Raw genomic sequence first — 23,769 nt, forward strand, 5'->3', positions numbered from 1 at the left:
CTCACAGACACAGCCTGTTACAGGGTCTGGCATGAAGTAGCTGTTTGATAATTAAAAACAACAACAACAACAACAACTAAATTGAATGTGTGACCCCACAGATAAGAACACAGGTAAGAAAAACCGGGTACTGTAACTCCTCATGCTCTTGAAATAGGTTCTCAGTGGAAAAGGAAAATGCTTAAGAGTAAAATCAGGAAGTTAATATAAATTACAAAGAGTGACTTCGAAATGTAGACAAAGGAGGAAAAACATTGGCCTAAGTCCAACCAACACACCGTTGGCAGCTAACGACACAATTCGTGAAGGTAATCAGAAGCAGGCACATTATCACCCAAAGAGAAGGATTTGATTCCTGAAGAATCAAGGGTTTGCTGTAAGTCCTTATATGCACTCTTCGAAGACAGGAAGAAGGACGAGAGGGATATGACCCATAATAGAGAGGCGTGCTGAGGAAAGAGCCCCAGCGAACGCTGGCATTTCACAGCTGTTCTCTCCAGGAAGGGTCCTCAAGACCACCCGCCTTTTATTATCGGTCTGGTGAGAGTGGAAACGGCTACGATAGATACCAACAAGGAAAAATTCGGGGAGTCCCTACCTCATCAGGCCAAATCCTTTGCCAAGAGTTTTCACAGATTACCACGTTTGCCTGAAGCGAGTTAGATTATCACGGTCCCCATTTCACAGGGAGGGAAACTGCAAATCTGAACAAGTTCATGAGCTGCTGAGGACGCAAGCTTAGCGGGGAGCTCTGATCAAACCAGGTTTCAGGGCTCTTTCTCTTCTCCCTGCAACCACGGCTTTTCCTGTGGGGAAACACTGTCACTCACCCACCGCGTTGTATCAAAACCACCCCCACCTTAAGATACTATGCTTGGGCTATTTCACATTTGCTAAATTGCAATTTGAGGATTCCCTTCAAGTGAAGTTGGAGAATTTGTCTATATTCTTTGGGCATCTCATGGAAACCGCGTTTAGGGAGGTTGTTGTCGTAGTAGTGATGGCTGACGGGTGTGTCTTTTACTGTTCTAGAGAAGGGCCAAAAGCCATACAGCTTCACGTGCTCACACAGCTCCACGGCCACACTTGTGACCATCAGGCCAGAGGACAGGCGAAACTCTGTCACACCTTCAGTTCTCCAGAAGAGGGCGAGATTTCTCAGGTACTTGGGATGGAAAAAGAGAACCTTTTGTCTTGCGTGAGCCTCTTTGAGCGTGTTATACACTTTAAAAGAGGCAATGGTGTTGGCCCTGAAAGAAAACGCCGGCAGAAGAAGGAATGCGTCTCCGTAGGTTGCAATGTCCTCCAGAAATGTTTCTTTCTTTTTCTTTAAGTTCCCATACCTGCCAGATTAAAACAAAAACCACCACCATCATCATTATGATCAAAGTAGCAGTTTGGGTTACATAAGGCTGAACTGACCACTGGCCAAGCAACTGAACCACTTTTAAGAGACAATGGACTCAAGTACAAGGAAGCATCCTATAAATATCAAGGGGTAGGTCTTCACTGCTCTTTTGAGGTATCTGTAAGCCTTCATTTATATTTTCTTTCTTTCTTTTTTTTTTTAATGCTTATTTATTTTTGAGAGACAGAGAGAAACAGAGCGTGAGCGGGGAAGGGGCACAGAGAGAGGGAGACACAGAATCAGAAGCAGGTTCCAGGCTCTGAGCTGTCAGCACAGAGCCCGAAGTGGGGCTTGAGCCCACAGACCGTGAGATCATGACCTGAGCTGAAGTCAGATGCTTAACCAACTGAGCCACCTAAGTGCCCCCCATTTATATCTTCTTACCGGGCTATATCCCCACTGGACCACACATTTCTTACGTTATTTTAGTTTCCAACTTGGTAATTTCTTTCTCTAAGGTTGCTTTTTGATACACAAATACTTCTAAATTAATAACAATTGATGTTTTCTCAAACAGTACACTCTTGAAATGTCTACACATTAAAAAAAAGTCACTGAGCTGTACTCCTGTTATTTGTGCATCTTTCTATGCGTGTGATCATACAAGTTTCCTCTGAAGAACTTAAAACATCTATATCCATACACACACACCACACGTCAAATTTATCCCATGTATCGTGACAGCTCTGTATGTGTGACTTAAAGAATACCTTCGTAAATATACTAATCTGTGTGATTGTGTTTAGAAAATAAACTTTTGGGATACAGGTACAATATTTTATATTATTTTAAGATATACTAGAACTCTCTGAATATATATTTCTATTGTGTATTTTATTAGTAATGATTATTGGTCAATTTTGATGAAAACAATGGAGCAAAACTATGTATGGGATTTTTATCAACCAGCAAAATTTTGTAGTAGTTCTGCTGCAAAAAATGAAATAAAAGAATTATTTTTTGTTAATAAACTATCTGAAGTAAAAACTGTTTTTTTTTGCGGGGGGGGGGGGCAGGTTCTCCCAAGGCTCACTCTCTGAAGTTTCTAAACTCTTTATCAAGAAACTGCTCTCAAGAGTAACGCTAAAACCCTGAAAGAAAATTCTCAAAAGTAACTTTACTAGTGTTACAAAAGACGAAGAGATAAATGAGTCTGCATTTGATTAGTAATGTTCAGCTTATGATATTAGAAGTACAATTGGTCAGGGCACCCAGCTGCCTCAGTCAGTCGAGCATGTGACTCTTGATCTCGGGGGTTGTAAGTTCAAGCACCACACTGAGTGTAGAAATTACTTAAAAAATAAAGTAACATCTTTAAAATAAAATAAAATGATTTCCTTAAAAAAAAAAGTACAATTGGTCATACCTCTTATGAGGTATAACCTTGAGAAAAAGTAAAAAATTATGAATATATTCTGCTATCTTTTCCCCAAAAGTCATTCCAGCCATATTGCAAGTCAGTTTCAGCAACAAGAGTAGTGTTTTTCAGCAACAAAGAAATGTGTTCGACAATGAATGTTCTCAAACAGTTGTGTAACTTGGAGGTACTTACTTTAGTTTTATGATACTGGGATTTACAGTCACAACATTGGTTTTACTGCCAACGTCTTTACTAACATTTCCTGTAATTGGGGGGAGGTTACACCTGAAATTTGAAAAAAAAAAAAGTATTTTCAAAATACGACTTATAAAAAAAGCACACGTACACATATGATCACTGTCACTTTACTGGAGAAAACTGTTGCTATCAAGGGGTTCTGAATTGGTCCGATTTCCATTTAAAACTATTTAATAAGTACTGAACTCTTTCTTTTTAATTAAAAAAATATTTTTAATACTTATTTATTTTTGAGAGAGAGACAGACTACGAGCAGGAGAGGGGCAGAGAGAGACAGAGACATAGAATCCAAAGCAGGCTCCAGGCTCTGAGCTGTCCGCACAGCTCAGCTCAGAGCCTGATGTAGGGCTTGAACTCATGAACCATGAGATTATGACCTGAGCGGAAGTCAGATGCTTGACCCACCGAGCCGCCCAGGCACCCTCGTACTGAACTCTTAACTGGCATTTCAACAGTGTATGAAATATACAAACTTGATAAATGTTTTGAATATTAAGACCCTTATACCTATCAAATGAGAAATGACAATTACCTTGCCGAGCTTCTGAAGAGTTCATAATCCTGTTATTAAAATTATTATTTCTATTGATTATATTCCCATTGTGGTATGATCGCCAATTTACAGATTTAAAAAAATTGAGGCATTGGGACTAAGGTTACAGTCTGCCAGAAGCAAACACTGTATTAAAAAAAATCAAAATCTCCTGATTCCCATATGGATAGTTTTTCTTGCACCAAATTATGCTGTTAATAAATAAAACCCTAATGTTCCTATAATGATGTTTTCATCTAAATGTTCTCTTCCTCTTTTGAGTACTAATTTGTCTTTAGTACTCAAAACAAATTAAGAATTGTAATTTTGAGTAATTATATTCCTTTCACAAAAAAGAGACGGTTGGTTATGACTCCCCAAGTATTGCTTATAGAATTTCAAGTAGACCATTTCTTTAAAGCTATACATACAAAGGAAGCATATTTGAGTGCTTCCTAAGGAAAGCTGTTTAAAGTTCATGTGTTCTGCAGTGACTGAGGTTGAAATAGTATTCCACACTCTATGAAACATAAAATCAAATGAACCATGTGCATCTCTCATTGATAAAAAAATAAAAAAGATATACCAGAAAATAATTAAATATGGCACCTTGGGAAAAATAAATATTAATCACAGATAATAGTCCACAGAAATGCCCTCATTAATGGACATCCTGTAGTAACAAATCTACTTTCTCTAAAAAAATATATTCTTTTAATGTTTTACTTATTTTTGACAGAGAGAGAGACAGAGCATGAGCAGGGGAGGGTCAGAGAGAGAGGGAGACACAGAATCCGAAACAGGCTCCAGGCTCTGAGCTGTCAGCCCAGAGCCCAACGCAGGGCTCGAACTCACAAACCGTGAGATCATGACCTGAGCCGAAGTTGGACGCTCAACCGACTGAGCCACCCAGGCACCCCACAAATCTACTTTGTAAAACAGTCTCATACTCTTTTGAAAACCAAAGGTGATTTCCAATATAGTGTCATAGGAAACTCCAAGGCAAACTACATATACAGTAGTAGTTGGTAAAACCATTCATCACCCCTCTTTTTGTTCCTTACATACTTAACTGGGAGCTCCCAGTCTCTTGAAAGGAAGAAATGAATAATAAGCAGTTTCCAGGTTGTTTTTATAAAACTCTGGACACTTATTGCCAAAATCTGGTCAGGCTTCAAATTTAAATAAATTTTAATGACTCTGACGACACTGAAACCCTCATTTGGCCTTTCAGTCTGGGAGGCTAACTTCACAGGGAACTCAGCATCAGCAACATATCTGAGCCTCAGCAAATGCAGACTCTAGAAATGTACACACCTACTGTAGAGCTATAATTTTTTTGATGTTTATTTATTTTTGAGAGCGAGAGAGAGACAGAGAGCAAGCAGGGGAGGGGCAGAGAGAAAGAGGGAGACACAGGATCCGAAGCAGCTATAGAGTTATAAATTAAGAAGTTGTTGAGTTCTTTGTTTGTATTTGTTTTTAATGTTTTTATTTATTTTTGAGACAGAGAGAGACAGAGCATGAGCGGGGGAGGAGCAGAGAGAGAGGGAGACACAGAATCTGAGGCAGGCTCCAGGCTCTGAGCTGTCAGCACAGAGCCCGACGCGGGGCTCAAACTCACAGACTGTGAGATCGTGACCTGAGCCGAAGTCAGATGCCCAAGCCACTGAACCACCCAGGTGCCCCTGCTTGTATTTTTAAGTCTAAATCTGTATTTCCTGTATCTGCTATAAGGTAAAATGAACATTAGGCACAAACGTCCCCACAGATGTTCTGGGAATTTTAAGTCTATACAAAGTCTAGCACAAGAAGAATTATGTATCTTTATTATGGCTTTTTCAAAATGGCTAAATCCTTCAGGTATTGGTCATTTTAACATTAATCGTGAGGAGCACATTCAGTGACCTGCTGGAGTGTCAAATCTATTGGTCTGTCATTACTTTCAGCATAAAAACTTTAAATGAGATTAAAGTGAGGCAGTGGGCTGGGGGTGGGGAGCTACCGACTGAAAATCTTCCTTTTCAGTTGCTAAAAAGGGCAGCCTGAAATCAATAAAGATGAAAGGATATCCTCTGATGTATGAAATCAGTACCTCTGCAATAGGAAGAAACAGATTTCGACTTACTTTTTAAAAAGGTGCATTTCAATTGAAATCCATCCTCACAGGGATGAATCACCTTTCCGTCGAATTCTGAAAGCGCAGAAACTCTGTAGCTTGGCTTGTTAGCACAGGCACACAGAGAAACCACTTTTGCTTCTGTTTTTGCAAGCTAGCAGGTATTGAGACACCAACACTTTAAAAGACCAGAATCTAGAAGCCCCACAATTTCTTGTTTTTTGTTTTTTTTTTTTTTAATTTCAAGCCAGAGAACTAAATAAACAATGATGTAGCATGGCAATAGGGTGCAGGTCAGCATTTTCTTAAGTTTTATCTGAGAACAAAACTCTCGAAATGCTCTGTTAAAAAATATTTTTTTAAATATATAGAAACCATAATTATATCTGTGTATCTGTGTGTGTATATGTGTGTGTGTGTGTGTGTGTGTGTGTGTGTGTGTATATATATATATATATATAGTCTTTTTTTTTTCAGGTGAACCTGGGAAATATTGCTCTCCAGAGTCCTTCTCAGGGGGCCATGGCATCCTTACGACACTGAAGGCTCTGAGAAGTCCTGCAGTGAAGATCCTTTTTCACCATGATCTCAAGCTGAGTTTCTGCAAAGGGGCCACAGCACAGTTTTATCCTTCTGGTATTAACATGCTGAGGAACCCGTGATCCATTTCACACTTCAGGAAAGGCCATCTACGTCATTTGTAGACTTAAGCAACACAGCTCAAAGGTCAAAATTTACACGGAGTACCTTTACACTATCCTTTTAAAATATCCAACTGATCTTTGGTTTCAAAGGAACCAATTTGACAGGTCTTACCTAAATACGAAGTCGGATTTGTCTATTTCGGCTCCACAAAGAGACTTATTCAGAATCCCCCCGTTTCCAACCACGGCACACCGATTATAAGGGTGCTCCATAAAAGGCTGAGACTATCAGGAGAAAGTGAAATATCTTTAGTTTCAGAACCATAACCATCACCGCTTAATTCCAGCAGCTTAATATTTAGACATGCTAAGGAAAGAAAAAAAGCGAGGAAAAAAAGCAGAAGTAGCAATGCTGATCAACTATGACTTATAATAAAATATGCTGTAAACTTATACTATACCTCTCATTTCTCTTGAGAGGAATAGACAGTGTATCGAATACCATATAATGTAGTAATATAAAATATAATACATTTGCTCATAAAATATAACTTACTGTATTTTACACCACGTAATTAAGTAAATAACATTAGAATGGCAAAATCCCACATTGGGCCTTTCCAACAAACAGGAACATTTTCAGCAAAATGGAGGAAATAAAGCAATTAGAAAGTATCATTAAATCCTCTATTCTCGGGCATAAAATTAATAGCTAATTTAGCGGAAGTTTCCCGTGCTTCTTAAATAGTTAGACCTTCAGGCTCAGTGCTGACATAAGATTGATGCCTGCCATCTCTCCGCAAATGACCAGCCGCGGTTCTTTAGGGAGGCCCTACTGACTCTGTGCTGACATATTTCAAATTAATTTCCAAGGCCTGAATCTTTTATATTTCCTCCAAGGACCGGACTTGCCGACTCCAAAAGACGTCCCCCTTTTACCATATCCTTCCCAGTCGGAAACCTAACTTCTCGAGCCAACAGCACGCTTTCCCCTTCCTGGTCGCTTTCCCTGAAAGAACGATGTGACCTTGGGCAGCACGAAGGATGGCAGCTCAGACACATGGTCCTCGTTTACCAGTTTTGTCTTCAGAATTCAGGTGGAGGTCTTCAAGGGCACAGAGGGTGTTTCTGACGTTTAGCTTTCCCTCTTCTGTCACCACAGACCTCGCACAAGGCAATGGACACGGTGATTTTACCATAAGTGTGGGCTGGCTCAATGGCCTGCCCTCGTGCAGCCTCCAGCCTTGTGCTGGGGCACACCTGTACCAGCGGGTGGGAGCCAACTGGTAAATATTCAGGAATCGTGTGCACTGTTGTTAAACCACGGGTAAATATGGGGGGCCTGGGTGGCTTAGTCGGTTGAGCGTCCAATTCTTGATTTCGACTCAGGTCATGATCCCAGGGTTGCGGGATTGAACCCCGTCCCGTGTCAGTCTTCAAGAATGTGGAGGAGCTTAAGATTCTCTCTCTCTCCCTCTGATCATCTCCCCTGCTCACGCGCTCTTATTTTATAAAAGAAATAAAACAATAATAATAGTAATAGTAATAATAATAATAATAAACATTGGTAAATTTAAATCGGCCACAGTGGGGGTACTTACACCACCAAAATCGGCCAACGCTACAAATCAGGGCACCCTACTTCCCAAAAACAGTTTACCAGTACCAATGGCAACACCTCAGGGCCAACGGGGTTCTCAGACGCCCAAAGTAACCCACGAATCCTTATGACTGTGATGTGCTCCTGACGCTCTACCTGGGGGATGCCAAACAAGCAAAGAAAACCCTAGTTTGGTATTAGGTTTGTCTCTAGCAACTAAAAATCATATGGTGCATATGGTGCACAAGAGACACTGATCCAAGTGTAAAACTTATTAACGCATGTACTCCAAACAACAACCTTATGAGCGTTTTACAGACGGGAAATAAAGACATGGATTTAAGTAACGGCTAGCAGGTGCGAGAGGTGGGATTCAAACCCTTGAAAGAGTCCACGCTCTCATTCACAACACATTACACAGCTTCTCATATTCAATGAATAAAATGTTAATTTAATTATGTATCCGATTCCTCTTTGTATCTGCAACGCCCAGCGGTACCTGGCTCTTAAATTAATGGTTCCCAAATACCTCAGGGTATTTGAAGTTCACTGCACTGCTAGCTCAAGGTGTCTTCCAACCGTGTTTACTCAACACGACCACAATAAATTCTGAATTCCATACACTGGGTAGAATGCAAATATTCTCTAAATGGTACAACAGAAAAGATTACTGAAGGAAACATCATCTCCAATTAAGCACACGAAACAATGTTTTTCTCTGGCTTCTTGGTCAACTGGGTGAAAAAGCCCATATGCTTTGGGATCTCACATTCGGCATGCGTTCACATGAATTACAAACTCCAATGGTTCTTAAAAGAAAGCTCCCAAGAAAATGGAAAAAATTTGTGCCACGCTGAGCAATGCCTGCTCATTGCTCACCCTGGTTGAAAACCAACTTTGTTTTCTTTTTAAATAACTTAGCAAAAGTGTTTGGAGGAAATGACTTCACGACATTCATCAAAAGTATCTATTGTCACCTTCTTGCTGCATGTTCCACAGTGTTCCAGAGTGCAGTGTGGCAGAGGAGGGGTGTGCGGGGAGCAGGGTGAGGAGGAGGTCAGCTCCCTCACATGCCTCATCCATGGAAAGGGAGTGGCCTAGCTTTGCAAGCCTTACTGTACTGACTTCAGAATTCCCTCCCCCTAATTCTGAAAACTCAGTGTAGATTTGGAAAATGGATGCTGTTGTTATTAATTGCACACAGAATTATCAAGTTTCGGTTAAGTTATTCTTTTCAAGGTGACAATTAGAAGCAAAAAAAAAAAAAATACCTGCTGCTTCTCTGTTCTAGTCAGTCTAAAGCAAGGAAAACACTAGAAAGAGTTGCTCATTATGAAACTCTCCCAGGCCGTCCTTGATAAGGAATAGAAATATTCTTTACGTATTCTCTTTTTAATTATTGGTAATTTCAATGGATCATGAGGGCATTTTTAGAACGCTTTGAGTTATTTTTGGTCCCCCTTTCCTCCCAGAAAATTTGCAATATTTATTCTCTATCATTTGCTATTCAGTTCTCAATCATTCCCAGCAAATTCGTCTTCCTTTGAATTATAATATCAAAAGAAAATCTGGAACAACTTGCATGACCAAAAAATCAGTTGTAAGAGGTCAAAGTTCTAACAAAAGGGAATATTCTACAGTTGGTAAAGTCATCCCATGTTTGACCACATTGCCTTAGCTTAACTGCTTTTAATCAAATCATGAAAAGATGCCCGAGAGTGTGTGTTTATGAGCAACAGGATGTTCTTCAGGACAAAAGTTTTCCCCAAGTTCGGGTTTATATTCAAGGAGAAGTTTCCTCTTACGATGACACTGTGCCATTACTCACTAGTTTATTTAATGAATACATAATGAACGCATATATATGCACTGGGAAATGTTCTGGAGCTTGGGATACCTCAATGAACACACTACCCAGAAATCTCTGTCTTGAGAGGTTATGATCGTTGACCGCAAATCCTTAACATATTTACTTCCCAAAGACTAGCCACATAAACCCACAGTTCTTTGTGGACGAATTGATTCAGTCACCAAAACTGACAACTGGATGAATCTCATTCCAGGTGAAAAACGGTCCTCTTCCCAAGCCCCAGTAATTACTGTGCACAAAGCCCAAATACCTCATCTAATTCAAGGATGAGTCATGAAGGACTCAAGGACTCGGAGAGCTTATCATGTAAGATATAAATACATTCCCCACAGAGCTACTTGTATTCAAAATTGCCTTTCTATTTATTTATTTTTTAGGGAGATTGAGTGAGTATGAGCAGGGGACGGGCAGAGAGAGACAGAAAGAGACAGAGAGAAAGAATCTCAAGTAGGCTCCACACTCAGTGCAGAGCCCAATGGGGGGTTTGATCCCACGACTCTGGGATCATGACCTGAGCCCAAATCAAGACTCGGACGCTCAACCGACTGAGCCACCCAGGCGCCCCCCAAAAGTGCCTTTTTAAAATGGACCCCTACAAACATCTTACGCAACAAAACCACATACGGTATTTTAATTCTAAGTTAACCCCTCTATTTGTCTAAGTTACAATATAAAGTGAGAGGAAAGTCACCTGGAATGGTGACACAAATAAACCACAACAAGCCCTTACTCACCACTGGAAACATGTTAAAAATGTTCTCTCTAATTAGGATTTCATTTTTGCTTTCCACCTCGTAACTCATGTTGGTCCCAGCTGGAGTGTTATTCTGAGAAACAATGAAGTTTTGGGCAGCATCACAACAGGAGGCAAGTTTTGCTCTGCAAAGGATAAGAAAAAAAGCAAACCAAGGAATGAGATAAAAAAAAAAAAACCCCAGAAACAGAGGCTACAATGGAAAATGCAAGAGGGTTCTGCCATAATGACTCTCAGGAAGAAGAGGCATCATTCACAGCGACATGTTCATCTCATTGCGTCCTAACTGGTCTGGATGGTGAAATGGTAGCCTGGCTGGAAAAAAGGGCAAAGAATGTAAAACATACATTCAGGTAGGGACCCTCTCACCAGCAGAAAATACTCGTTGACATAACGGTTCACATATACAAATGTACGCCTAAGCTCCCGGCTGGGGGCACCGGTGGGGAAAGCCCGGGGGTCGGCGCCCCCCTCCTGGGCAGCAGCGACTCCTCCACCCTGCTCCAGGCCGAGGTGCTGGATCTGGACAAGGACGAGGACGATCTGGAGGTGTTCAGTAAGGATGCCTCATTGATGGACATGAATTCCTTCAGCCCTATGATGCCAGCGTCTCCTCTATCAATGATAAACCAAGTCAAGTTGCCAGATTTGAAAGATCTTTTCATTACAGTTGATGAACCCGAAAGCCACGTTACCACAATTGAACCTTTCATTATTTACAGGATTACTACTAAGACATCTCGTGGGGAATTTGACTCCAGCGAATTTGAAGTTAGGAGACATTATCAAGATTTCCTTTGGTGGGGCGCCTGGGTGGCTCAGTCGGTTAAGCGTCTGACTTCGGCTCAGGTCATGATCTCAAGGTTCGTGAGTTCGAGCCCCGCGTCGGGCTCTGTGCTGACAGCTCAGAGCCTGGAGCCTGTTTCAGATTCTGTGTCTCCCTCTCTCTCTCTGACCCTCCCCCATTCATGCTCTGTCTCTCTCTGTCTCGAAAGTAAATAAACATTAAAAAAAAAGATTTCCTTTGGTTGAAAGGAAAACTTGAAGACGCACACCCCACTCTGATTATTGCACCATTGCCTGAGAAGTTTATCGTGAAAGGTATGGTGGGGCGCTTCAACGATGACTTCATTGAAACATGGAGGAAGGCACTTCCTTCAGGAAGTTCCCGAACCGAATTGCTGATCACCCAACTCTAACATTTAATGAAGACTTCAAAGTATTTCTTACTGCACCGGCTTGGGAGCTCTCTTCTCACAAGAAGCAAGGGCCTGGGTTACTCAGCAGGATGGGGCAGACAGTCAGAGCTGTTGCGCTGCAATGAGAGGAGTAAAAAGCCGCCCAGAAGAGTTCACGGAAATGAATAACTTTGTTGAAGTTTTTAGCCAGAAAATAAATTTGATAGACAAAATATCTCAGAGAACTTACAAGGAAGAAAGGGAAAGTTCTGATGAAATGAAAGAATATGGCCCAATTCGTATTCTGCGGTCGGCGTCAGAAGAAGATCTGGTTGATACTCTAAAAGGGATTGCCAGCTGCGTTGACAAATGCTGTAAGGCCACTGAAAAACGGACATCTGGACTCTCAGAGGCCCTGCTTCCTGTAGTACATGAGTATGTACTTTATAGTGAAATGTTAATGGGTGTTACGAAAAGGAGAGACCAAATACAAGCAGAACTGGATCCAAAGAGGAAGCTTTGACCTATAAAAAGGCAGATACTGATCTGCTTACAGAAGAGACTGGAAAACTTGAAGATAAAGTGGAATGCGCTAATAACGCCCTGAAAGCAGACTGGGAAAGATGGAGACATAATGTGCAAAATGATATCAAGTCAGCATTTACAGATATGGCTGAGGAGAATATCCAGTATTATGAACAGTGCCTTGCTACACGGGAATCCTTCCTTGCATCACAGACTGACCTCCACTTGGAAGAAACCTCTGAAGATAAACCTGAATCCCACTGAGGACTTCTGTGCTATCTTTGGGAGACAGCACCTATTAACCAAAGTTAACTCTTTCTGGATGGACTGTGTCCTTTATAAAGTGGGTGAAAAACATTTAGGACTATCTGGAAAACCAACAGCTTGAAACTCAGGTATTCCAGATCATTGACATGAACTGGATATACTCGTGTGTGTGTGTGTGTGTGTGTGTGTGTGTGTGTGTGTATATATATATATATATATATATACACACACACGCACGAATATATACACATGAATATATATATAAATATTTAGCTTAGTTTTTATTTTAAATTTATGTGCCAATAATTATATATAGAAAATTTTTTGTCCAAATATTTGTTTGTGGAACATGTCCTTTTAAATATATCATGAAGACTCAGTTTTAATAAAAAGTTTAATATAAAACAAAACAAAACAAAAAAACAAATGTACGCCTAAGGATCACGTTGTAACATTGAAGAGAAAATGACAGGATGCACTGTAATTATTTCATAGTAATTATAAGGTACGGAAGGTACATTAAGAACAGTGTTACAGTCACCAAAGCAACATGTAGTCATTTACTAGGAAACAAGTCCAATGAAAGGAAGAATCATTCGATACAGTGATTTGTTTCTGGCTTCAGTGGTTTAATTCACAAACACAAAGTATTTATATTCAAGGTGTACGACTTCATGTTTTGACATGTTTATACATTGTGGGACAGTCCCCACCACAATCGAGCTAACTTACCTACCCATCACCTCACATGGCTGTCTTCCCCCCTCCGCCTTGTTTTGTGGTGAGAACAGTTAAGATTTACTCCTTTGGCAAATTTCTAGCATACAATTTAGTATTGCTATCCACAGTCACGCTGTTGTAAAGTAACAGTGACTTTCTAAGTGAACTTAAAGTTGCCAGTCCTTATAGAAAGCCTAGAAAAATGTAATTTATTTACGTTTAAAAAAATTTTTTTTAATGTTTATTCATTTTTGAGAGAGAGAGACAAAGAGAGACAGAGCGTGAGCTGGGGAGGGGCAGAGAGAGAGGGAGACACAGAATTTGAAGCAGGCTCCAGGCTCCGAGCTGTCAGCACAGAGCCCGATGCGGGGTTCAAACCCACAGACTGTGAGAACTTGTCCTGAGCTGAAGTTGGATGCATAACCAACTGAGCCACCCAGGCACCCCAAGAAAAATGTAATTTAATACCAAGCTGTGTTTACAACTCCTACATGGAGCGAAACATTATTAATAGAACGTAGGCCCAGTCTGGTCCTTTCACGGATCATCTGAGTTTTCCCCTGACCTCTGGCAGGTCAATCTAGATCCACTCAGAATTTCTATTTTGCTTCCATAATTTTCTAGGGATGCAGGGTCCACAGCATCACCTGGTAATTATTCCAGAGTCTGATCAACCTTGAAGTCCAGGGATTCTCCCATTTGCACAACTCCACTATCTCTTAACTTCAATCCATTTCCCTTGTTAGTTTTCATAGGATCTCTCCGTAAAATCACTTCATGTAATTGAAAATGGTAATAAATCAAGCAGAACTTGAACCTTTTCAATCTTGAAGCCTTCAGAGAAGTTTCTCTTTTCTCTCAGATTTTCCTCCTAGGACCAGTTTTTCATTATTTTAGTTATCTTGTTCCTCTTTAAATCTTTACTTATTTCTCCATATTACTTAAAAATATGTATCAAACAGGCTCTTAAGACAGAGAACAAACTGAGGGTTGCTGGACAGGAGGTGGCCAGGGGATGGGGTAAACGGGTGATGGGGATTACGGAGGGCACTTGTGATGAGCACTGGGTGTTATATATAAGTGATGAGTCACAAAGCCCTACTACTGAAACTAATATTATACTACATGTTAACTAGAATGTAAATAAAAAATTGGAAAAGGAAAAATATATATAACAAAGCTGAATTCAATCCTAGCACAAGGACAGTGAATATTCAGTGAAAAGGGCTGACTATGGTCGCTGCTGACACCCTAGATTCATAACTGGTCCTTCCCCATTGGTTGGTTTTTGGTCTGGAACCGTATATTTTTGTACGTGTTCCTATTGAATTTTGTCTTTCTGAAAAAATACAATGCTCTAATCTGTCACGATCGTGTTGAATTATATTCCAGTCTTTCTGAATTTCAGTAATTCTCAGGGTATAAAAAGTCAGTGCTGTGATATGATTTGGACCCTAAAATCAATATTTTCAACAATACTTATCAGTTCATCTATATCATTTAACTAGTACATTCTTCCTAATCGAATTCTATCACCGGCTTATCCCTCTTTGGATTTCAGAACCTATCATGTCTTAAAGATAGTTCATGGAGACTGACAAAAAGAAAAATTAAAAATGAAAGGATGCGTAGTCAAAAACATGATCTTAAGTAGTTTTTAATTATAAATTTAACTTCATAACAATTCGTATTGTGAAATCAAAATTCTTATGTGTTTATTATTTTAAATGTCTCTTTTATGCAGCATTTTGAGCAAAGACAGTAGAATAAATTCTCATTTACCTTTAACAAGTAGCTAAACTTCTCTAAGGATATTCAGTGCTTAAAAGAATATTGTAGGGGCACCTGGGTGGCTCAGTAGGTTAAGCGTCTGACTTCAGCTCAGGTCATGATCTCTCAGTTTGTGAGTTCAAGCCCCATGTAGGCCTTGTGCTGACAGCTCAGAGCCTGAAGCCCATTTAGGATTCTGTATCTCCCTCTCTCTCTGCCCCTCGCCCATTCACACCTTGTCTCCCTCTCCTTCAAAAATAAAATAAAACATTTAAAAAAAAAGAATATTGTATCACCAAAAAACACTAACCACTGCATGCTTTGTGTTTTCTTATATTAATAGTTTTTTTTTCTGAAATTGCATTTTAACATTGTATTATAAAATTTTCAAACCTATAGGAAAACGCAAAGAATTGGCCAAGAAGTACCTGAATAACTACCAGCTAGATTCTATAATTCACTTCTGCATTTGCCTTATTGTGTTATTATTGTGTATTCATCAATCCATTTTTGTTGTTATAGTTATCACAATTCAAAGCCAAATACAGATATCGGTACACTTCACTGCTAAAGATCTCAACACTTGTATCATTATTTTGTTTACATTTGCGGGTAAATTTTACATACAATAAAATCATAAGCACATTTGATGAGTTTTGAAAAATGTACACACCCCTGTAACCCAACCCCTATCAAAATACAGACTCTTATCTACACCCTAGAGAATTCCCTCATATCCCTTCCCAACCTGTCTCTAGCCCTTACCCACCTCCAGGTAAGCACTTTTGTCATTAGAGTTTTTGCCAAAGATTGGTTTGCTGGGGCGCCTGGATGGTGCAGTCGGTTGAGCATCCAACTTTGGCTCAGGTCATGATCTCACAGTTTCTGAGTTCAAGCCCTGAATCAGGCTCGATGCTGACAGCTCAGAGCCCGGAGCCTGCTTTGGATTCTGTGTCTCCCTCTCTCTCTGCCCCTTCCCTGCTTGCAATCTGTCTCTCTCTCTCTCTCAAAAATAAGTAAACATTAAAAAAAGAAAAAGAAAAAGATTAGTTTGCCTGTTCTAGAATCCATATAAACAGAATCACATAGTACATATGCTTTTGCATAAGACTTCCTTCTCTCCGTATATAAATGCTTTTACAATCCATCTACATGGCTGTGTGTATCACTAGCTTGTTCTTTTTCATTGCTGGAGTACTATTCCACTGTATGGATATGCCAGAATTGGTTTAGCTATTGCCTTTGCACTTAAAAAAAAAAAATCACTATCAAAAATCAATGTGAAACACCTCAAAATAACCTCCCAGGAAAAATATCAGAATAATTATCTCAAATTTCATTTGTGAAGCTTGTCTTCGCTGGCCAAAGGGACTCTGTAAGGCTTACATTCAGTGGCAGAATTATAAATGCATGCTGTCACTTCCCAGCTCATCCATGCAGTAGAGACCCTGTGGTAGCCAGTGTCAGTATAAAGTTGAGGTACTTAGAGCAAAAAGAAAAAAATGGAATTTTATCTCTGCTATCCCATTTCCCATCATTCCTAAACAGAGTCACTTCTGGTCTCTGCAGACTCTAAAGTCAGCTAGGTATGTTCACAATAATGAACAATTTCCCCTTCTTGTATAAAAAGAGCAGGAAACATTTAAAACATGGACACTGTTGGTATTACCTACACGTGATGGTTAACTAGATGTGTGAGTTTGGACCAAGGCAATGCCCAGATACGGATAAAACACTATTTCTGGGTCCGTCTGTGAGGGTGTGTCCAGAAGAGATGAGCATCTGAACTGCTGGACTGAGTAAAGAAGACTGCCCTCCCTGCCCAGTGCAGGTGGGCATCGTCCAATCTGTTGATGGCCCGAGTACAACAAAAGATGGAAGAAGGCAAATCTGCTCCCTGCGTCAGCTGGGCTGCCCATCTTCTCCTGTCATCAGACATCGGTGTCCATCTTCTCCTGTCATACATCAAACATGGGTGTCCATCTTCCCTTGTCATCAGATATCAGTGTCCGTCTTCTCCTGTCATCAGACATGGGTATCATCAAACATCGGTGTCCATCTTCTCCTGTCATGAGACATCGGTGTCCATCTTCTCCTGTCATCAGACATCAGTGTCCGTCTTCTCCTGTCATCCATCAAACATGGGTGTCTGTCTTCTCTTGTCATCAGACATCGGTGTCCGTCTTCTCCTGTCATCAGACATTGGTGTCCGTCTTCTACTGTCATCAGACATTGGTGTCATCAGACATCGGTGTCCATCTTCTCCTGTCATGAGACATCGGTGTCCATCTTCTCCTGTCATCAGACATCGGTGTCCGTCTTCTCCTGTCATCAATCAAACATGGGTGTCCATCTTCTCTTGTCATCAGATATCACTGTCCATCTTCTCCTGTCATGAGACATCGGTGTCCATCTTCTCCTGTCATCAGACATCGGTGTCCGTCTTCTCCTGTCATCAATCAAACATGGGTGTCCATCTTCTCTTGTCATCAGATATCACTGTCCATCTTCTCCTGTCATGAGACATCGGTGTCCATCTTCTCCTGTCATCAGACATCGGTGTCCGTCTTCTCCTGTCATCAATCAAACATGGGTGTCCATCTTCTCTTGTCATCAGATATCACTGTCCATCTTCTCCTGTCATGAGACATCGGTGTCCATCTTCTCCTGTCATCAGACATCGGTGTCCGTCTTCTCCTGTCATCAATCAAACATGGGTGTCCATCTTCTCTTGTCATCAGTTATCAGTGTCTGTCTTCTCCTGTCATCAATCAAACATGGGTGTCTGTCTTCTCTTGTCATCAGATATCAGTGTCCATCTTCTCCTGTCATCAGACATCAGTGTCCATCTTCTCCTGTCATCAGACATCGGTGTCCATCTTCTCCTGTCATCAGACGTCGGTGCTCCTGGTTCTCAGACCTTCAGACTGAAGATGAGAACTCATACGCCCACACCCTCTCCCCCACTTCTTGGGTCTTGAAACTCAGACTAGAACCTTCACCATTGGCTTCTTCTTCTTCCAGGCCTTCAGTTTTGGTTCCCACCGGCTTTCCTGTGTCTCCAGCTTGCAGATGGCAGATAATGAGACTTCTCAGCCTCCATAACTGTGTGAGCCAATCCCTCAAAATACATCTCTATCTATCTAGATATATCCTACTGACTCTGTTCCTCTAGAAAGCCCCAATACAGATACATGTACAAAGAAGTGGGCTGCTCCTGTGACAAATAGGTACCAAAAAATGTACAAGTGGCTTTCGAACTGGATGATGGGGGGAGTTTTTAGGCACATGCTAGAAAAGGCCTAGACTTCCACGAACAGAATTTTAAAGGTGTTTCTGTTAAGAACTCAGGAAGAAAAGAGGAGCTCTGTAGAGAAAGATTCCATCTTCTTACAGAGTAAGAAGCAGAATACTGGAAGATACGTGGATGCTACCTAACGGCTGTTCTGATGAGGTCTCAGATGGAAATGAGGGACATGTTATTATCAGAGGACAATGGAGAAGAGGTGATCCTTGTTACCAAGTGGCAAAGAACTTGGTTTTGAATTGTGTTTTGGCTCTAGTGTTTTGTGGAAGGTAGGTGCTCAAACTGGATATTTAACTGAGGAGATTTCTAAACAAAATATTGAGGGAGTAGCTTCGTTCCTCTTGACTGCTTATCACAACATGCAAGAAGAGAGAGATGACCGGAAGACCGAACTACTCACCAAGGGAGAAGCAGGACTTACAGATCTGGAAAATTCTCAGGCTATCCACATTGCAACAAAATGAGAAAGCATGTTCAGGAGAGAGCACTAAGAGGGTGGTCAAGAATCTGTTTGATAAGGAGATTAATATGGGTGTTAACCAGACTTAATCAACCACCCAGCAGGAAGACTACCCGTTTGAACTGAAGAAGAGGGACACACCAAGGAGCAAAGGAAGGCTGTCAGAGTGAGAATTAACAGGATGGGACCACAGAGCTATCTGGCTGCAAACACACACTATTCTTCAAGATCAGGGAAGAATGACCCCAACATTGATTCAGGCTATCAGGGGTGCATCCTTGGTTGCAAGAAGGGAGATATGCCTTTGACAGGCCAGACAGCCTCTGCTCAAAGCTGTGCAGGTGGGGCCACTTGGGGACCCATCCTTGCCTGCAGAGCTTGGGGACAGGACCCCAACCCAGTGGGCCTGGAGGGTGGAGCCCAAGAGTTCAGGAAGTTTGTCTTGCTAAGTGCTGTACCTGCTTGGGACCTGTCATTCTCTCCTTTCCTAGTTTCCCCTTTTGAAATGGGAATGTCTATCCTATGCCTGTCCCACCAGGGTTATTCTGAAGCACATGCCTTGTCTGGTTTGACACAACTGGAGAGGAATTCTGCTTCAGGATTAACTGTACCTCGAGCTCACTCCTATCTGATTTAGGGGATATTTAGATGAGACTTTGGACTTCAGAGTTGATGCTGGAACCAGTTAAGACTTTGGGAGCTGTTGGGATGGAATAGATGCATTTTGCATATGAGAAGGACATGAATTTGGGGGGACTGCGTGTAATACATCATGGACAAAACATCTGTGTCCTCCCATAGACATCCTACCCGCCACATGATGGTGTTAGAAGGTGGGGCTTGTGGGAGGTGATTAGGATTAAGTGAGGTCACAAGGGTGGAGCCCTAATGATGGACTAGTGCCCTCAGAGAGTCCTCAGAGAACCTGCTTCCCCTCTCTGCTCTCCGCCCCATGAAGCACAACAAGAAGGCTCAGTCTGCAACCTTGAAGAGGGTCCTTACCAGAACTCGACCACGCTGGCCCTGATCTCAGACTTTTCAGCCTCCAGAATGGTGGGAAATCCATGCCTGCTGTTTATTAGCCCCCTAGTCTATGGAACTTTGTTATGACAGCCCAAACTGACTAAGACACTAGAAAATATGATCTTTACCACGACACCTAAATTGTCCAAACTGTGTGGTTTCACATTCCACGATAGTAAATGTCCAACAAGACGAGCATGCACGAACCACACACTTGGAAAGCACCCTAGACTTTCCAGAGCACTTTCATATCCACTTATGTCATCTGATTCCCGTGACAACCAGGGAAACAGAAAAGATTATTCTCCTTTCAGAGATGAGGAAACTGGAGTTGAGAGAGGTTAAATGACTTGACCGAGGCACCCACCCCGACCCAAGTCTCCTCTGACATTCAATTCTCTGCAGTTTACACGAGAGTATGTTATAATTGGGGGTGGGAGGTGGGGGGGAATAATCTCCTTGGGAGTTTCTTCCTTCAGGACGCTTTCCATAATGGCACCACCACAACATAATGGTTCCCCCAAATAATGTTGGTAACGCCTCACTGAAAACTTGCCCATTCACAACTCAAAGGTGGCAAGAAGTTTACATATAAATACTCCAATCCTATATATAACCGAGATATTCAAGGCTATTGTTTTACATGACATACAGGGTCCCCCAGGGAATCAAGGTTAAAGCGGTCCAGCCAACGTGCTTCCCTGTGTCAAAGGGAGAAGAAATCCCCAGCTTGATGATGGTCTAATGCTTGTTGTTTCATACCTTCAGACAACTTCCTCTATACGCTCCGGTTTCAAAAAGCAAAGATTAGGGGCACCTGGTTGGCTCAGTCGTTAAGCGACAGACTCTTGGTTTCAGCTCAGATCGTGATCTCACAGCTGGTGGGATCAAGCCCCACGTCAGGCTCTGTGCTGAGTGTGTGTGGAGCCTGCCTGAGACTCTCTGTCTCTGCCCCTCCACCCCCCCTTTCTCTCAAAAATAAATAAATAAAAGCGGGGGGGGGAAAGCAAAGATTACTCCCCTCCATGCCCAGGAAAGAACCATATGGAGTTCCAGAACTGAAAAGAATTTACATACTTTCCCACATGCTTACTTCTCAAGAAGCAGGTTGGTCCCGAAAGAATCGGGCTTAACCCCTGTAGCCTAAACCTAAAACGACGGAGTCCGGAAAATGTGCACGTCACCTCCATATCACATCTGGTCCAGGAGATACCCTTCTGAAAAGGGGACCTTTCTTAGAACCGCAGAAATGCCTTTTTCTTTTACACTGCCGGGGCTGAGTGTTTCCTTTGTTTTTGTTTTATTTTGTTTTGTTTTGTTTTCCTATCCGTTTTAGGTCTCAGGTCAGAATGCTTCTTCGGTTCTAAACGGGATGCTTCCTGGATTTCCATGAAATGTTGATGAGCGCCTCAGGCTTAGAGCGTGACGGGCTGTGGAATACACTTGTGAATACTAACGACCTGACCGCCCCAGCTCGGAGCTCACAGGCGTCTCTTCTGTTTATCAAACTCCCCCAAACTCCTTAATAAGATGTGGGACGGCTAGGGTGAGGCAGAGGGTACAGGCACTTGCTGAGTGTTAATAAATAGCACCCTTCCTCTGAGATCCATTCTCGAAGACTCTAACGAGGCTCCGAGGAAAGGGAGCTTTAAAACTTAAGCGCTTGTACAACCTAATCATCCTCATCAGGTCCAAAACAGTCACATTTCTTTTCCGTCACCAAAACCACCACATGCTTGGGCTAAGCAATACACCAACTCACTGCCTCTTTCCTCGTGATGTCCCCCGCCCCCCGCTTTTTTCTTTTGGTCTTTCTTCTGTGTCTACTCTACATTCTATAATTCATTGATTGACCACTAATAAAAATACCAAACACTTAGCGCACTCTGACTATATGCTAAATATTTCACATATATTATCTCACTAAGCCCCACAATAACCCTATAAAATAGGTAGAGTTGCCACTTATTTTACAGTGGAGAACGACCCAGGCTTGTCAGAGGTGAGGAGGTCACACATCACATATTCATTCATACGTACTTAGCACGGGGGTAGTTACTGAGCACTGGGAGATGCCCTGTCTACACATGAATGAATAAACCCAGCACTGCCTCTGTCTTAATGGTATTTGCGATCTAGTAAGGAAGAAAATAAACAGGTTTTCAAGGATGCACGGGAAGGGTAGCAGTTTATGACACCCGCCCTCAAATACTCGGCGTTGCTACGTTGATTATTTTGAGCTGCAGGCAGTTGAAAAGCAGCAAATGCAGGAAGTTTTCTTTGAATTCCCCTTATCTGCCTAAAGGAGCTTAGCAGTCATAAATCCCCTGCTCAGTAGTTCCACCATCGAGGGAAGATGGGTCCTTATCGAAGGAGAGGAAACGAGACATCACACGCAGACTTTGTCGTAAACTATCACACCTCCCAACCGGTCTCCTAAGAACCCTCATCTTTCCTAAAACCCACGGACTCTCCCCTAAGAGGCCTACGTGCCCCTGCTCTTTCCCCATGAGGATGGGATCTCAGCCTGAATTCGTAGTCCCCTCGGGGAGACACTCATCTTTCCGCGGGTGTCACCCACGGAGTCTACATGTCCATAATGTTCTATTTGTTTTTCTCATTTCTCTTTCATTACAGGGGTTTCAGCCAGGAACTCAGAAGGGGAGAGGAAAATCCTTTTCCTCCCCAGAAACTGTAGAACAGTAAAGGGTAAGGCCGAGATTCAAACCCAGAACTCAAACCCTTACTATAAAGCCCCTCTCAGCCAATGCCCTACAAAGTACCATGATGTGCAATGCTCCCTACAAAGGAATTGGGGGACATTAAATAAGCAAAGTGTGCTAGTTTGAACCACCGTATCCTACATTCTAATAGATTTTTCTAGAACCCTCCAGTTCATAATTGGAAGCCACTGTCAAAAAAACTAAGAGAGCGCTGTGGGCTCAAAGGGCCTTTTGTATCCTGTAACTATCGGTATCACATGACGTGACATCCTGGCCCCGTCTCCACGCACCTCATCACACTCTCGTGGCTGCACTGGGCTCTGTGTGAGTCTGGGAGTTTGTGTGTGAGCCTGTGTGTGCAGCACGGTGGTGTGGGGGCATGGGGAAGGTGGAAGAGAAAGAACAATTTGGAACTGGAGTGCCTGGGTGGCTCAGTCGGTTAAGCATCCAACTCTCGATTTTGACTCAGGTCACGAATTCACGGTTCGTGAGTTCAAGCCCTGCCTCGGACTCCACACCGACGGTGCTGAGCCTGCAGGGACTCTCTCTCTCCTCTCTCTGCCCCTTCAGCACTCTCTGTTACTCAAAATCAATAAATAAACTTGAAAAAAGAAAGAAGGCTTTGGTATGAGAGGTTGAGAATAAGTCATCCCCGGCACGGAGGCTTTGAGGAAAGAAGATTTCCAATCAGGTTTTAAAATTTTTTTTTTTTCAACGTTTATTTATTTTTGGGACAGAGAGAGACAGAGCATGAACGGGGGAGGGGCAGAGAGAGAGGGAGACACAGAATCGGAAACAGGCTCCAGGCTCCGAGCCATCAGCCCAGAGCCCGACGCGGGGCTCGAACTCACGGACCGCGAGATCGTGACCTGGCTGAAGTCGGACGCTTAACCGACTGCGCCACCCAGGCGCCCCTCCAATCAGGTTTTAAATGGACTCGTGATAACAGCAGCGTGTAGTGGCTTACTAAAATTCAAATGTGATGTGAACCACATAATTAAAGGAACAGAGGCCACACAAAGTGGGGAGAGATGCACCGTCCTCTGTCGTGCTCAGGCGACACTCCGTGTGCTTAGGTCTGTTGTGTAAACTCTGCTTTCAAAAGCACATTGAGAAGCCGGGGCCCCTGTCTGGAGGCAGCAGGTCTGCTGGTGGAAGAACTGAAATTCGTGACAGGTTGAAAGCAAAACAAAACAAAACAAACTAACAACGTCCAGATTGGAGAAGGACAGATGCCTTCTCCAATTAATA

General features: G+C 42.2%; 1 protein-coding gene and 1 pseudogene across 1 annotated transcript in view; one reads left to right on the forward strand and one right to left on the reverse strand.

Annotated features, from left to right (window-relative positions):
- Positions 1–868: 868 nt before the first annotated feature.
- ST8SIA6 (ST8 alpha-N-acetyl-neuraminide alpha-2,8-sialyltransferase 6) overlaps positions 869–23,769 on the reverse strand; it is a 152,234-nt gene continuing 129,333 nt past the window's right edge. Inside the window, exons 5-8 of the mRNA XM_047067377.1 lie at positions 10,526–10,670; positions 6,494–6,606; positions 2,961–3,053; positions 869–1,343 (exon numbers count right to left, since the gene is read on the reverse strand). Of these exons, the coding sequence (XP_046923333.1) occupies positions 869–1,343; positions 2,961–3,053; positions 6,494–6,606; positions 10,526–10,670 (826 nt within the window). The remainder of the gene's footprint in view (positions 1,344–2,960; positions 3,054–6,493; positions 6,607–10,525; positions 10,671–23,769) is intronic.
- LOC124502418 (sorting nexin-7-like) lies at positions 10,975–12,512 on the forward strand (annotated as a pseudogene).

The sequence above is a fragment of the Lynx rufus genome, unplaced genomic scaffold, assembly GCF_022079265.1.
Source record: "Lynx rufus isolate CCGP_SWC_20201006 ecotype Redwood Valley unplaced genomic scaffold, mLynRuf1.p SCAF_7, whole genome shotgun sequence".
Taxonomy (NCBI): Eukaryota; Metazoa; Chordata; class Mammalia; order Carnivora; family Felidae; genus Lynx; species Lynx rufus.